At 37.2% G+C, this 16,466-nt stretch overlaps 1 protein-coding gene across 1 annotated transcript in view; it reads left to right on the forward strand.

The window, feature by feature from the left end:
• The window catches only part of DYNC2LI1 (dynein cytoplasmic 2 light intermediate chain 1), a 38,274-nt gene that overhangs the window by 13,309 nt on the left and 8,499 nt on the right, over window positions 1-16,466 (forward strand). The window contains exons 4-10 of the mRNA XM_019970072.2: window positions 660-729; window positions 2,830-2,918; window positions 8,542-8,728; window positions 9,925-9,993; window positions 10,584-10,661; window positions 14,262-14,338; window positions 14,926-14,996. Of these exons, the coding sequence (XP_019825631.2) occupies window positions 660-729; window positions 2,830-2,918; window positions 8,542-8,728; window positions 9,925-9,993; window positions 10,584-10,661; window positions 14,262-14,338; window positions 14,926-14,996 (641 nt within the window). The remainder of the gene's footprint in view (window positions 1-659; window positions 730-2,829; window positions 2,919-8,541; window positions 8,729-9,924; window positions 9,994-10,583; window positions 10,662-14,261; window positions 14,339-14,925; window positions 14,997-16,466) is intronic.

Raw genomic sequence — 16,466 nt, forward strand, 5'->3', positions numbered from 1 at the left:
ATCGTTTGAACGTTATAATCATTGAATTGCTCATGGGTATGCTTCTGAAGCACATTATTGGTCATCAAACTGTACATGTTGCCATTTGTTTTATGTACTTCTTAGCCTTCTTTACCATGGAAGCATGCCAGCAGGTTACAGTACATGTTTCAGGAAGTTTTGGTAAGGAAAGTCTTGTTGGTTTGCAGCTCTCATTAGCTAAATGATGCCCAGGTTTGAGCTATGATTTCGGTTGAGAACTGTATAAAAAATCTTTTATTGACGTCTCCATTAAATTGAAAGTCATTACATTCCCAGCTCCTCACATTGAGGCTGAGCATAAACCTATTCTCTTTGCTTCCCACGTGGCCTGGATGCAGAGAGCATATGCCCTGACGCAGCCACCAACACGGCCAGCTCCTTCTCTGCTCCCCGAATGGTGTCACTAGGCGCTGCCACTAAACGCAAGTGCCATTCCTCACCTCTGCAGTTGCTACTGAAGTCTGTTAAGATGCTTTTTTGAAGGCTTATTTAATTTTTGTATAAATTCTTAATCATTTTTATCTCAATGTGTTACACACAGCGTAACTTCTCTGCTAATAAAGTTCTTAAGAAGCAAAAATAAGGTAAGATGATAGCTTAAGAAAATGATGGTAATAATACTTGTCTTCACTGTACAGGGATGAGCCACCAAAACCAACCTTAGCTTTGGAATATACGTATGGAAGAAGAACAAAAGGACATAACATAGTGAGTGTCTTTTTGGTGATGTTCTTCTACACGTGTATGGAGAAGTAAGGATGCTGGCATTGTTCTACATTTTCCATCTTTTCCACAATCAATAAACATATCCAGGAGTATACTTCCTAGCTATGTAATACTTTTAAAATCAAATGCAACTGAGCACAGAGGAAGCCACCCAAACTGTGAAAATATTTCGGCCTTCTCATTTGTTATGTCTTAAGATGCTTGAATAGGATTACTCTGTAACTTCAGTGTACAGGCTTTGGGCACATTTTCTCCTTTCAAATGAGAATAACATTGTGAGTTATCTTGTCTCCTGAAAAAATCTGCTAAAAATATACATTTGACCTGTTGGATATTTATGAAAATATACTGCTTAAAATCCAAATTATTAGCATTTTTACAAATACATCTTAAAATTGGTAATCCTATTTGAGACCACAGGCCCTAACTGGCCATAATCCTATTTTCACTTGTGTTAGTTCATCTATAGAGGATAGTTAGAAATTGTTCAGGATAGAGGGAGAACTTATAGTGTATGTTAGGAGAATAAAAAATTCTAAGTAGAATTCTCTTTTGGTGTTCCCATAAGGAAGAGGTCATTTCTTAAATAAAATTAGGTGTATGGAGAACAATCTAGAATAAAGAAGGTCCCATAACTCCCATAACACAGGCAAATTTTTATAGGTTGATCCAGTCTAAGTGTTTGATCATTAGACAGTGTATAGAGAGTTTAAATGGTCTGTTGCTGCTTCCTGGATTCACCAGTGCAACTTGGTTATTGAAACCATGAAATTGAAAAGAAAAAACAATATATTGAGATGTGGGAGAACTTTGTTTTTGTGAATCACATACATTTTTGCATGGGTGATGAGCCTAGAAATACCTCACCCTCGTTGTGGGAGACTCTGAGTCAACTTTCATAAGCTTAACTTTTGAGAAAAGCTCTAAAAGCTTTTCTTCATCCAGTTGTGAATCAAGGGAGATTGTCCACTGAAAACTTATTTCTCCCCCCAAACATTAGAGATTCAAATACCAACTGCAAAACAGTTTCAATGGTTGAGATGATAACCTGTCAAAAAGCAAAATGTATTTATCTCAAACTGCTGTAATGACCATTTGCCTCTTCCAAGTTCATGGCATTGGGTACATGAAAACTCATGTGGTTTGTTTTTCACCTGCTTGTTTCTGCTAAACTTTATGCTCTCAAGTTGGGCTTTTCTGTATTCATTCTAGAAGATTCATATCTTTCTCAGATTGAAGGGTCTCCTAAGAGTTCTAAATGGAAGAACTTTATCAGCTCCTCACACAATCATATCTTGAAGGCTCTCAGTATCTGGCCGGAAGGAGAAATGCCATCAGCTAGCCAGCAATCTAGGACAGTTGTCATGGAATAGATGGTCTTTTTTCCAAGCTACTGGGCTACTGCCCAGCCCTTTTAGTCCTCCTATAGTTTGAGTTCTCTGAAAAGGGAAGCAGTTGCAGAGAGTCCGTGTCCCCCACCTACCGCTTGTATTGCCAGTGCCAGCCTGTCACTGTCCCCAGGGATGTCAGGCCCAGACCAGCTGCTTATACTTCTGCCCAGTCGATCCTGATCTGCAGGTTGGACTCCTGTCTGTTCTCCCCGTTTCCTCTGGTCTTGTCTTTATGTCTGATTTATTGTGTGAGCTTCTGTCTTCTCTCTCAATTAGGATGTTTTCCTGTTCAGTTGTTTTATTTCTACCTAAAATTATAACTTTTTTCACAAAGATAATTCCAAATGTGTTCAATTTGTTAATTTTATTTCTAATGTGAGTGTTTGCTACCTGTGATATTTACAGAGTTGGGGTGCTGTTTAATGTCTTAAATTAAATTAGGGTAGAATCAGGGCATTTAGTACCCGTGTATATTCTTAATGTTTCATCTTTGTTCTTTGGAATAGATGTTTTAGTGTATTTTGAGGGATGGGATCAATAAAGGAGAAAATTTTGACTGCCATAAATGGTCTTGAGGACTGTAATATCTTGTATCCATAATTATTACTAGCTGGTGCTAATGAACTATAAGAACTATTTAAAATGTAAAAACATCAAAGAATATTAATATGAAAAAACCTGTTTTTTTCAGCCTAAAGATATTGCTCACTTTTGGGAGCTAGGTGGAGGAACATCTTTACTGGATTTAATCAGCATACCAATCACAAGTGACACCTTACGGTAAGTGGGGCCAGTGAGGAATAGCAGTTAGTAAGTATCCAGTGGAGGCCACAGGATGAACATGAGTTTTTTGTGAATCAGAATTGCAGGGACAGTTTTATGTTGCTGAAGGTTTACCTTAACTTCCTTTCTATGTGCCTAAACTGTAGTGCTCTCAGAGATTTTGAAAGAACCAAGGTTCTGGTTCCAAATCAGGAAAAGAGTATGTCAAGGCTGTATATTGTCACCCTGCTTATTTAACTTATATGCAGAGTACATCATGAGAAACGCTGGACTGGATGAAGCACAAGCTTGGAATCAAGATTGTCAGGAGAAATATCAATAGGGAGAAATAACCTCAGATATGCAGATGACACCACAAGTGAAGAAGAAGTAAAGAGCCTCTTGATGTAAGTGAAAGAGGAGAGTGAAAGAGTTGGCTTAAAACTCAACTCTTAGAAAACTAAGATCGTGGCACCTGGTCCCATCACTTCATGGCAAATTGATAGGGAAACAGTGGAAACAGTGACAGACTGTTTTTCTGGGCTCCAAAATCACTCAGATGGTGACTGCAGCCATGAAATTAAAAGACGCTTGCTCCTTGGAAGGAAAGTTATGACCAACCTACACGGCATATTAAAAAGCAGAGATGTTACTTTGCCAACAAAGGTCTGTCTAGTCAAAGCTATGGTATTTCCAATAGTCATATATGGATGTGAGAGTTGGACTATAAAGAAAGCTGAGTGCCAAAGAATTAGTGCTTTTGAACTGTGGTGTTGGAGAAGACTCTTGAGAGTCCCTTGGACTGCAAGGAGATCAAACCAGTCCATCCTAAAGGAAATCAGTCCTGAATATTCATTGGAAGGACTGATGATGAAGCTGAAACTCCAATACTTTGGCCACCTGATGCGAAGAACTGACTCATCTGAAAAGACCCCGATGCTGGGAAAGATTGAAGGTGGGAGAAGAAGGGGATGACAGAGGATGAGATGGTTGGATGGCATCACCTACTCAATGGACATGAGTTTGAGTAAACTCTGGGAGTTGGTGATGGACAGGGATGCCTGGCATGCTGCAGTCTGTGGGGTCACAAAGAGTTGGATATGACTGAGCGACTGAACTGAACTGAACTGAAGGTTCTGGCCTGTGCTGAAATGAGATAGTTGGCATCCAACTAGTAACATATTTTGCAAGCCTACAAACAAACAAAATATGTCAAATAACACTTGGGCAATATATTCACTTGGCAAAAAAAAAATACTTCAAAAAATAAATTTGAAAACTCAATTCTTTTGAATACCCATCCAAGCATGAGCTAATTCAGCCCCTGAGTTTTTCCTGCAACTGGATATTATGTTTCCTTTAAATTTAATGGCTTCCTTGGTGGCTCAGGTGCCTGCAATACAGGAGGCTTGGATTCAGTCCCTGGGTCAGGAAGATCCCCTGGAGAAGGGAATGGCTACCCACTCCAGTATTCTTTCTTGCCTGGAGAATTCCACGGACAGAGGAACCTGGCAGGCTACAATCCATGGGGTCACAAAGAGTCAGACATGACTGAGTGACTAACACACACTTGAATTTAATACTAATTTAATACTGATGTTAATATCACTGAGGGGCTTCCCAGGTGGCGCTTGTGGTAAAGAACCCACCTGCCAGTGTAGGAGACACAAGAGACTCGGATTAGATCCCTGGGTCAAGAAAATCCCCTGGAGAAGGGCATGGCAACCCACTCCGGTGTTCTCGCCTGGAGAATCCCCATGGACAGGGTAGCCTGGAGGGCTACAGCTCATAGAGTCACAAAGAGTTGGACACAACTGAAGTGACTTAGCACGCACACACACCAGTAAAGCCTCATGCAATGAAAGTTTGTGAGTTAGAAGAGGAAGAAGTGTCTGTTTGCTGACCTTAAAGAAAAAGAACCTGGGGGAAAACCTCAAGCTCTTTGGTGGTGTTTTCCTGAGAATGATTCCCACATGTTGGCCAAATCAGATGTGGAAAATTGTGACATTTCTCACAATGTTCCTGGGAACCCATCTTCGCCAAAGAAAACAGAATTAAAAAATCTGAAATATCTTACTGTTGTCAGAGTTTAAAACAGACCATTGCTGCTGGACCAGATACAAAGGGCTTGACAATAATTTGTCAAATTCCAGCCATTAAGATCTTTAGAATTTTTTCTTGTTAACATGATAATTGTTTTTCCGTAACTAGCTAGTAATGTTGGCTTTCTTTGTCCAGTGATTTTTTTTTTCTTTTAAAGAAATAAAATTTAGTGTCTTTTACTTATCACAAAAATCTTTTATGATCATAAGGAAAACTTGGAAAAATAGCGAAACGTACATGAAAAGTAAAAGCATCTGTGATCACATGAAAAAAGGACTATTCTCAACATACGGAGGTATTTCTTTCAGTGTTTCCAGGGTTGTCAATATACTTTGTACAGGTATGAGATATTGTGTATACACATTTAGATCTTGCTTTTTCACTTAAAACCACCATTTCCCCCGACATTATTTTTTTAGAATCATGGGATTTTTACAGCTGTGTAGTTCTCATTTGTCCTTCTTTAACAGAGACAAATAATTGAAGCTGCCTGGGAATTAGGGCAACTCATGGTGGTGTGGCTGAGAGGAGATGACAGGGGCGGGGAGCAGCTGAAGGAACAAGAGCTGCCGGCCAGCCTGGCCTGAGGCAGACAGGAGTAAAGGCTGGGAGCAGCTCTTCCCAGACTGTGAGCTGGCTCCGGTTCTGGCCCTGTTGTCACATCACCTTTCTGTATTACCTCACTTCCCTTCTCTAGACCTTATGGGCTTGTAGAAATTCTGGTTTCTGCAGGAAGCCAAATCTTTCCACAGTTTCACTGCCTCTCTTTGTGAGTTCCTGGTCTTCTTTCCATGGAATCCCAGAGCAGCTGGAGCCTGCCTTAGGAGAGAAGAGGGGTCAGGGTGATGATGAACAGAGGGCAGGGGTGCCACAGGCCTGGGTCCAAAGCAGCTTGCTGAGTGCTTGACAAATTCATGGAAAACATTTCACTCCTCGTTAGTCGCAAATCTCAGAGTGTTTTGTGACTGGAATTAATTCGACATGTAATTTCCTTGAGTTGGACAGAGCCCAGCCACCTTACCAAATGCTGTTAGATACTGTTTTTCTTTAAAATGACTGTTCATAGAATAATTATAGATGCATTGAACATTTCCATAGACCTTAGATAATTGGTAAGAGAGCATTTCCTGTGGTCCACTTCCCTGTTTTCAGAGGTAGTGTGTTATAAAAAAATTTTTTAGCTGTCATTTTCTATGAAGGCAAAAGTAACACAAGTATTTGGAGTGCAGTGGAAACATAAATTTTAACCTTAGAAAAAAGTTGAATAATCCATTTTCCCTTTGGTTAAAACAAAGTTATTTTCATTTGGAAAAAATGATACACTTTATATATATTTTACCACAATAAAAAAAAAAAAGCTAAACTATGGTCTTTTTTTTTTTTAACATTAACCATGCTAAAACTCTGAAAATAAAATTATTTTCCTTTATATGTATATATATATATACACACACACACACACACACATTATAATTAAGAAAAGCTGTTTCTGAGCTTATTCAAATGAAAGATATGGTTGGCTAGACAATTTAATGGCATAATAACTTTATAGAAAATCTTAGGTAATGTCTGAAAAGACTACTTTCTGGATTTAGACCTATAGTATAGAATTTAGCTATTGTTTTGCTTTACACAAAATAGCTGATTTGCTCAAACTAAACAAAATAATTGTTGTTTAGTCACTAATTTGTCCAACTCTTCTGCAACCCCATGGACTGCAGCCTGCCAGGCACCTCTTTCCATGGGATTTCCCAGGCAAGAATACTGGAGTGGGTTGCCATTTCCTTCTCCAGGGGATCTTCCCGGCCCAGGGATTGAACCTGCATCTCCTGCCTTGACAGGCGGATTCTTTAGCACTGAGTCACCAGGAAAGCCCATATAACTTGACTATATTATAGCCAGCCTATATTATAATTCCTTGCTATTTCTGCTAGCAGAATGTTTGCTCTGTTGATCAAAGATATATTGGCCCATGATTATGGCTGTTCAGACTTATTATAACCATGTTCTGTAATACTTCTAGATTTATGTTTGTTTTTTATTGTAAAATAACATAAAATTCACCATTTTAGCCATTTTTAAGTATACAGTTTAGTGACATTCAGTATTATTCATTGTTTTGGCACCATCACCACCACCCCTCTCCAGAGCGTTTCATCTTCCCAGATTGAACCTGTACCCATTAAACAATAACTTCCTACTTCCCCCTCTTCCAGCCCTTGGCAACTACCATTCTAGTTTCTGTCTCTATGATTTGACTACTCTCGCTACTTCATGTAAATGAAATCATCCTTTTGGGTCTAGTTTATTTCACTCAGCATAATGTCTTCAAGATTCATCCATGTTGTAACATATGTCAAAATTTCCTTCCTTTTTAAGGCTGAATAATATTTCATTGTATTCATTTACCACATTTTGTTCAGCTGTTAACCCACTGATGAACATTTGGGTCATTTCCACTCTTGCAATCGTGAATAACGCTGCTATGGACATTGGTGTACAAATACCTGTTTGAGTCCCTGATGTCAAAACACCCAGAAGTGGAATTGCTGGATCCTCCTATAATTTTTTGAGGAACAACTGTGCTGCTTTCCACACTGTCTACTCTGCTGTTTTATATTCCCATTGGCAGTGCCCCAGGGTTTCAATTTCTCTCTATTCTTTCCAACACTTATTATTTTCTGGATTTTAAAAATTTTTTATTGTAGCTATCCTAATGGGCAAGAAGTGGTATCTCATTGTGGTTTTGATTTGCATATCTCTAATGATAATACTGAACATCTTTTCCTGTGTTTATTGGCCATATGTATGTCTTTAAATACAGAAATATGTATATGAGTTCTTTGCCCATTTTTAAATTGGGTTGTTTGTTGTTGCTGAGTTTAGAGTTATGTTTGATATACATGAACATAAGCATGTGTGCGTATGGTCATGGTGGTGGAGTGTGTGGTGGCCTGGAGTGAGGCAGCAAGGCCTTTCAGAGAGGTAGCAGGGTACAAGCAGAAAACCATGTGGCTCTGGGTCTAAATACCAGCTCTACAGTTCACTAGCTCTATGAGTCTGTGCCTCAGATTTCTAATGCATAGAAATGCCATTGTAACATTTTCCAGGAAGTCTTGTTGGGTTAGGAGGAGATAAGCTAGGTAGACTCCAGGCAGGGTCCATCAGTAAATGTTTTCTTCTGCCTCACCACATTGTTGTATTGTTGCTGCTGCTGTGATGATTATTTTTGCTTTCCTTCTGTGGAACACACAGCACAACTGAATCTAAACATGGCACTGTTGGATCCAATTGCACATTATGTGAACTGGGTTGTTATTAGTTCAAACAAGAAGTTTGGTTGTAACACTTAAATATTGCTAGGAAAAAGCACTGGAATAAATAAGGCTATAATTTTGGCATATTTTTCTTAGAAAATTGCTATGTTTTTTTTCTTATAGTGTTTCTCTTAGAAAATACATTTCAGTATAGTAGGGTTTCAAATGGTAATTATTTTGAGTCTTTTTTTTTTTTTTGAAAGATATTTTTATTTCTTTAGGACGTTTTCTATTGTCCTTGTTTTGGATCTTTCAAAACCTAATGACCTTTGGCCCACCATGGAAAATCTGTTGCAAGCCACAAAACTTAACATAGATAAAGTGATCATGAAACTGGGGAAGAAGAATTCTAAAGCAGCTTCTGAAATGAGACAGAAGATGTGGAGCAATATGCAGAAGGACCATCCCGTGAGTTGCTGCTGGGATTATTCTTGAAATTCTTAGCCCCACACATAGTTAAAGATAACATCACAAACAATTTCTTTAGATTTTTATGCATGAGTTGAAATTCACTTGATGTGGATGAACCTGTTCACTGGAAAATTACAGCAATTTAATAAAACCTCAGAGCAAAACAAGGAAAAAGATTTCATATGTCTTCTCGTTAGACATCTACCGTGATTGTTATGGCATATTACACCAATCAAAAGGAACAGAGTTTTAAAGTAGTAGTTTGATACTGATTTTATAATCTCTGTGAAATGAAGATACAAAACCAGGTTGTACAAATGTCACCTAGCAAAGACCAGAAAAGGATACAGTTTTAAGCAAGGAATAGAGTTTCAACAGCCTTTACTGTCATTCTATACATTCATTAATTGTCTGTCACATAATCAGTATCTTTTTATCATCTGATAATTAAATTATCAAGTTGAATATGGTAACACAAGTCTTTTATGTACAATCAAGAATGTCATCATCTAGAAAACTAAGAAAGGTATTTTATATTGCCCAAAGTTTATATGAGTGTTTTACAAAAGGAATATCAAACAAAACTGGTAATTATGGTTCCTGTATATGCAGTATAAATGTTATTATGCTGCTGCTGCTGCTAAAGTGCTTCAGTTGTGTCTGACTCTGTGCGACCCCATAGACGGCAGCCCACCAGGCTCCCCCATCCCTGGGATTCTCCCGGCAAGAACACTGGAGTGGGTTGCCATTTCCTTGTCCAATGCATGAAAGTGAAAAGTGAAAGTGAAGGCACTCAGTCGTGTCTGACTCTTAGCGACCCCATGACTGCAGCCCACCAGGCTCCTCCATCCGTGGGATTTTCCAGGCATGAGTACTGGAGTGGAGTGCCATTGCCTTCTCCAAATGTTATTATAACAAACAGTTAATACAAATAACTTAAAAAAAAACAGGAAGGCAACATATAAGAAAATAACAGAACAGAACATGAAGAATAAATATGGTAGTTTAGGGAACTGTCATTTCTAGTTTTATGCTTGAGAAATGTAGCTTCGCAGATTAAATATTGGAGCAACCTCTGTCAAGCCGACAATGTTAACACTGTGGGCAGATTTGAACTGACCTAAGTCATAGAAATTGCTGAATACATAGTAGTAAACAATTACAGTGAATCAATGAAATATGTTTGTTAACAGGATCGTGAATTACTTGACCCATTTCCAATTCCTCTGGTCATAATCGGAAGTAAATACGATATTTTTCAGGTGAGCTCTTCCACTTCTAGTTGAGCTTGTGGTACACACTTGTCTAGCCTTTATAGGAGAGAAACAAATTAATAATGAAATGAGAAAAATGACTCGGGGCAGGGGAGAAGTCAAGGAGTCACACATCTTAAAGATTTTGGAAAAGGGAAAGAGAAAATAGGTGAAGAACAGTAAATACAGTGGAATGATGGGGATAAGGCAGAAGATTTAGAAACTGAATCCAGTCCAGTCACCAAGGGACAGGACTTATGTCCCAACTTTTAAATTGAAGAAAGTAGAAAATTGGTTTCTTCTTATCTTTGCTTGTCAGAGAATCCTTGGGGTATTCCACTTGATAAAATGTGTGCTTGTATCTAAATTCTACTGGGCTAAGCGTTTAAACAAGGAAAGATCTGACAGTGTAGCTCTAGAAGGCTGCAGCTATTGCTCAGCTTCTACAGAACCAAATGCCAAAGTAATGGAATCCTACTCAAGGTACATTTCAAAAAATAAAGAAGAAAGAATCTATTTCTGTATTTAATAATTTGTACTTTTCTGCTACAGATACTAGTTCTCTTAACTTTTTTCTTTTTAATAACATACGTCTTTAGGATTTTGACTCTGAGAAGAGGAAGGTAATATGCAAGACACTTCGATTTGTTGCACATTATTATGGAGCATCATTAATGGTTTGTATGTTTCCTATCCTTTGGGTTTGGACAGTAACAAATTTGGAAAGATTACCAACTTGGTGCAGAATAATGAATGCCGATGCTTTTACTAATGCTTGTCATTCTCTCCTTTCCATTACCATTGCCCTCAAAGCCTCTTGTTACAGAGCGTTCATAATTTATTTCTGGAACACACTGCTAGATAGCCTACCATTTGCTTGAAGTGAAAGTTCTACATTTTTAATAGCCATAAATCCCCATCTGTCTTAGAGATAAATTGGTTATTTATCTATTCATCTTTTAGTTTTCCATTAAGAATTAGAATCTATATTCACTTAAAAAAGACTAACAAATTTTTTTTTTTTTTTTCAAAAAAGCTTTAAAAATGCTATTTGTTGTAGAGGTTAAAAATAATGAACTTGGGAGTCATGCTGCCTGGATTCAAATCTCAGGGCAACCATTTACTAGAAAAGGGGTCTCAGATAAGTCACTTAACCTCACTGAAGCCTTAGTCTCCTCCAGGGTAAAATGGACAAAAATAGTCCTACCTTCATAGGGTTGTTGTGAGGGTTAGTAGCAGGAATATACCTGAAACCCTGAAACCCTTAGCACAGGGCCTGACACAAATCTCAATAAAGGCTGGTTCTTGTAACTGTTAGCATTATCTCTTCCACAGCAGGACCAAATGTTGCTAGATATCCTCTAATGCAATAAAATATAAAAGCATGTTTATTTCTTTAAAAATTCCTCCCATTTGAACGCTCTCTTTTGCCCTCTAAAGCAAAGTGCTCAGAGGAACCTGTAGACAACATGGCCTAGTCCCCAGCTTTCATGGCTAATATATTAAGACTGAAAGTAACAAGTATGATCTGTATTTAAAATTCTTATACTTTCCAGAATACTCCAAATACATTTTATTATGTATTTTCTTAAAAATCATCACCTTTTATGTGTGTACTGTATCTACCTACTTGCATATTAGGTTGACAAAGTATTTTGGAAATATTCTTTTCTAAAAAATATTTTTCATATTTTTTTCCATTATGGTTTATTACAGGATAGTGAATATAGTTCCCTGTACTGTACAATAGGACCTTGTTTATCCATTCTGTATATAATAGTTTGCATCTGCTATTTCCAAACTCGCAATCCAACTTTCCCTCACCCTCTCTACTCTGCCTTGGCAACCATGGAAATATTCTTTACTGTTTTGAAAAGATATGGAGAATTCAAACTAGCTTACTCATTCAGGGTACAGAAGCAAAGATCATGGATCTTATAGTTTCTTACTTTCGCTTCTAGATAAAGCTCCACATTTACTTCTGTTTAGTTAGCTGAGGAAAATCCCTCTCTTTGTTTAGAAACAGATTACATTTTGATGATCCATCAGTGCCCAGTCTGGTCTTATCAGTAAGAATGTAATAACAGATGAAGTCAGATCAACCCAGGCCACAGCAGACCTGCAATTAATCATGGCTCTCAAGACCCTAGAAGTCCAGGGACTGGGGAAAGGATCTGAGAATCTTTCATCTCAGCTGTCAGTAAATCAGAGGTTGGCTTTAGAAGAGCACTCTGGACCACCATGGAAACCATACAGCTTTTCTAGCTTCCCAAATCAAGGAGAGCGGCCAGAGCTAACAAGGCCCCACCTTTCAGTTTCGCTTCCACTCTGACCCTCGAGTCCAGACTTTGGTACTTTCTGTTTTCCAAGGTTCAGTGATATGCAGCAGTTTTGTTTTGTTTTTTTAAACATAGTTTATCCTTTATAATTCAGTCAAGAATACTAATTCAGTAATATGAGCAATCTGATCAAGTTAATTAAAAAGAGAAAAACATTGGTAAGTAGGACCAGATTCAGTGGAGAGACCCCAGGATGGTAGGGAACTTAAAATTATGATATATGAGGAACAGCATAAAATGATATTCTGGCATTTGGAATGTGATAACAGTCTTTAAATATTTGAAGGACTGATCCATGGGAAAGGGGTTAAATGTATGCTTTCTTAGAGTCAAGAACAAGGAATCATTGGGGTTTAATTCAAATTAAGAAATTTCTAATACTGCCATTATCTGAAAATGGAATGAGTTGCTTTTGGAGATCATGAATTCCCAGGCATTGAGTTCATAAGTAGAACTCTACATATATTTGTGGAGGATATTTTCGAGGCAACTGATGCAGCAGATAGGGGTAGGGATGGGGTTGAATTAGAAAAACTTCTCATGTCCTCCCAGCCCTGCAGTCCTATGAAATACACTTGTGATGAGGTTTTTTTTCCTCACCATATAGGGAACATAATAGAGAATACAATGATGATGATAAAAAGTTGTGTTTTTAAAATTCAACTGAAGTTTTCATATTAGAATATTGTCTCAATAGAAGCATAAAATAGTTTCAATTTTTAAAATGTATCAAATCTTATATAGTCACATGAGTGTTCTCCCTTGAATAGCTTCCCCCTGGGAAGTTAAGTGTTCGTCGCTCAGTCCGACTCTTTGGGATCTCATGGACTGTAGCCCGCCAGGTTCCTCTGTCTGTGGAATTTTCCAGACAAGAATACTGGAGTGGGTTGCCATTCCCTTCTCCAGAGGATCTTCCCAATCCAGGAATTGAACCCAGGTCTTCTACATTGCAGGCAGATTCTTTACCTTCTGAGCTACCAGGGAGGCCCTTTCCCTGGGAGCCTGTTCTTAATCTGAAAAGTGAAAGTGAAACTCAGTTGTGTCTGAATCTTTGCGACCCCCCATGGACTGTGGAATTCTCCAGGCCAGAATACTGGAGTGAATAGTCTTTCCCTTCTCCAGGGTATCTTCCCAACCTAGGGATAAAACCCAGGTCTTGAACGAATCTTATTCTGAACACTGATCTTTTTACCTTATAATTACATTTCATTTTGGTTCAAGATTGTTTTTCCTACTTTCATACATCTTAGTCATTCTGAATTGGCTGGGTGACCTTTGTATTTCCAAACATTCAAAATTAGTCTTAAAAGGTTTTGTAGGGTAGCCATATGTCCTGGTTTTCATCTGATTTCTCAGCTTAATGATTAGTAGTACCCATGCAGTTTCATTCTTCTAAAATATTCTGGTTATGATCACTTGGTTATAGACCACCACTGAGAAGAGTCAGTAGCCTACTTTGCAAACTTTAAAGGCAAATCTGAAGAGAGGTTTTAAAGTTGTTTTAGTGAGTATCAGTATTGTTAGACTAGTCTGCAGCTCCCACATTAACTGCTTTGAGGACAACAGTATGCGTTTGGATGGAAAAGTTATTTATGATACATACCTCCTATTTTTTAACCAACCAGATTGCATTTTGGTAATGATTACAGTCCATTTGTGGGAGTAGCTGAAATGATCAGTGCATAAACACAAGTACATACAATAAATATATCGTGCACTCATGAAATTTGAAGAGTGAGTTAAAACAAATTTATCGAGATTTCTTTCTTTTCCTTTATTCGGGTTTGGTTTTGTTTACTCAAACAGGAGATTTTGTTGGGCAAATAAATAGTAATTCTCTCTGCAGTCTGTACTTGTTGAAAGCCATGTTTATTTTACCTCTTTCTGTGATTTGAAAGCTGAGCGTGTAATTTATTGTCCTGATTTTTTTCTTTTTAGTTTACCAGTAAATCAGAAGCTCTATTACTAAAAATACGTGGAGTTATTAACCAATTGGCATTTGGCATCAACAAAAGGTAGCATTAAAATATTTTTTAATATCTTTTTACTTTTTATTTTGTATTCTCTCATCTGATTATTGTTCTCACAAATCTCTTGTTTCTTGACTGGGAAAAATGCCTCAGATGACTGTTCTTAGATAATTTCATATTATCTCTTGCTTCTTATATTATTTAAATATTTATCATATTTTACAACTATAAAATGTTATATAGTAGTTGGAAACTAGAATAAAATAATCATACTATTATGCTTGTTTCCTTGATCCTGTTACTTCCTTTCCCCTTATTTTAGTAGCTTTCCCACTGTTATCACTATTTTATATTAGAAATGGAATTGATCATTTTAGTAAGTATTTTTCTTAACCTTGCTATCTTTCTTGGTTTTGATTTGAGGTAATTTGGGTCTTTTTTTCTCCTATAATATCTTTATTAGAGCTATACTTTATTTTTTGAATTGGTTAAGTTAATAATCATTCACTTATTTTGAGAAATGCTCTCATAGGGGCTAGATATAAAACTTGGCTCTTGTATTTACAGTAGGGAATGGCAGGATATTTGATTGCTAAACTAAATTAGATTCTTTTTTCTTCTTATCCGTGTAGCAAATCAATATGTGTGGATCAGAATAAACCTCTGTTTATCACAGCAGGATTGGATTCTTTAAGTCAGATAGGTTGGTGAACTTATTAAGATTGTTCCCATTTGTTTTAATTGCTTATTGATTTTATCCTACTGCCTGTTCACTTCATCTCCAACATCTCCTAACCCTAACCACAGTTTCTGGTTTCATTATTATTGTCGTCATGTCTTGTGTATTTATTTGTATAATTGTATTGATGCAGAATGCATCACATTGACATATTTGTGATGAAAGGGATGTTGGCATATGAGCGACTGATTTCTGATCTCTATACCACTAAAAAAAAATTGCATGTACTTTCTTTCCCTCACTGATTTCCAGGTACTTTTAAATTTTAGCTCCTTGGGTTTAGAAGAAAATCAGAAGGATAGAGTAGTCAGGAAATTCAAAGCTATATATTATAAGCAATGATGAAAAATATAAGAAATTCAAGTGTTGGAATAACTCAAAAGAACACAGTTGCATTAACTAGGTATGCCTTAATTTTTTGTTATGTAAATACTTCATCTAATGGGATGTTGGTATGTTTCCTATACTTATCCCTAGACTCACAAAGCAGAAGAAATTTCAAGAGTTTATGTGGTCAAGCTCCCTGTCTTCTCACAGAAGTAATCTCATTGTAGAGATTTTGGGGCCTAGCAACTCTGTACTCTGGGGTTGGCATAGTTTGGTTTTAACACCAATGGACAGTGGTTTTCTTTTTTCCCACCCCCCATTACTCTTACATGCTGAAGTTGACTTCAAATGTAGAGATCTTTGTCATGGGATTATAGATTGAATTGGAATGAAAAGAACAGAGGTGTTAATGAGTGATTATAAAGACTGATTTTTATAATTATAATTATTATAATTGCCAACTTAATTTCATTAGCAGTGAGAATCACTGTGTGTAATGATAGAAATGCTGATGGAAATCTTTTGCCCCTGTAAGTAGTCAGAGGTCAGAAAAAGGTCGAAAAATACTGAATTTAAAAAATCATGGAGCTTGGACCTCATCAAAGTCAAAAACTTTTGCTCTTAAAAGCCCATGTGAAAAGAATAAAAAGATATGCTACAATCTGGGAGAAATTTCGAACTACATGCTTTACAAAGGACTAGTATCTTGAATATATAACAGTAAAAAAAAATCCAATTCGAAAATATGTAAAGGATATGGCCAGATATTTTCATTATGGATATACAATAATGGCAAATAAGCACATGAAAAGATATTTAATACATTTTTTTACATGAAGGAAATGCAAATTGAAACTACATTGATATATTACCACACACTTACCAGAATAGTTAAAATATAGTCGTAACACCAAGTGCTGGTGAGAGGATGTGGAGAAATTGGATCACTCATACATTGCTGGCAGGAATGTAAAATAGACACTCTTTTCCTTTTGAATTTTTTATTTTGTATTCTGGAGGAAGGCATGACAACCCCCTCCAGTATTCTTTCTTGGAAAATCACGTGGACGGAGGAGCCTGGTGGGCTGCAGTCCATGGGGTCACAAC

The sequence above is a fragment of the Bos indicus genome, chromosome 11 (assembly GCF_029378745.1).
Source record: "Bos indicus isolate NIAB-ARS_2022 breed Sahiwal x Tharparkar chromosome 11, NIAB-ARS_B.indTharparkar_mat_pri_1.0, whole genome shotgun sequence".
NCBI lineage: Eukaryota > Metazoa > Chordata > Mammalia > Artiodactyla > Bovidae > Bos > Bos indicus.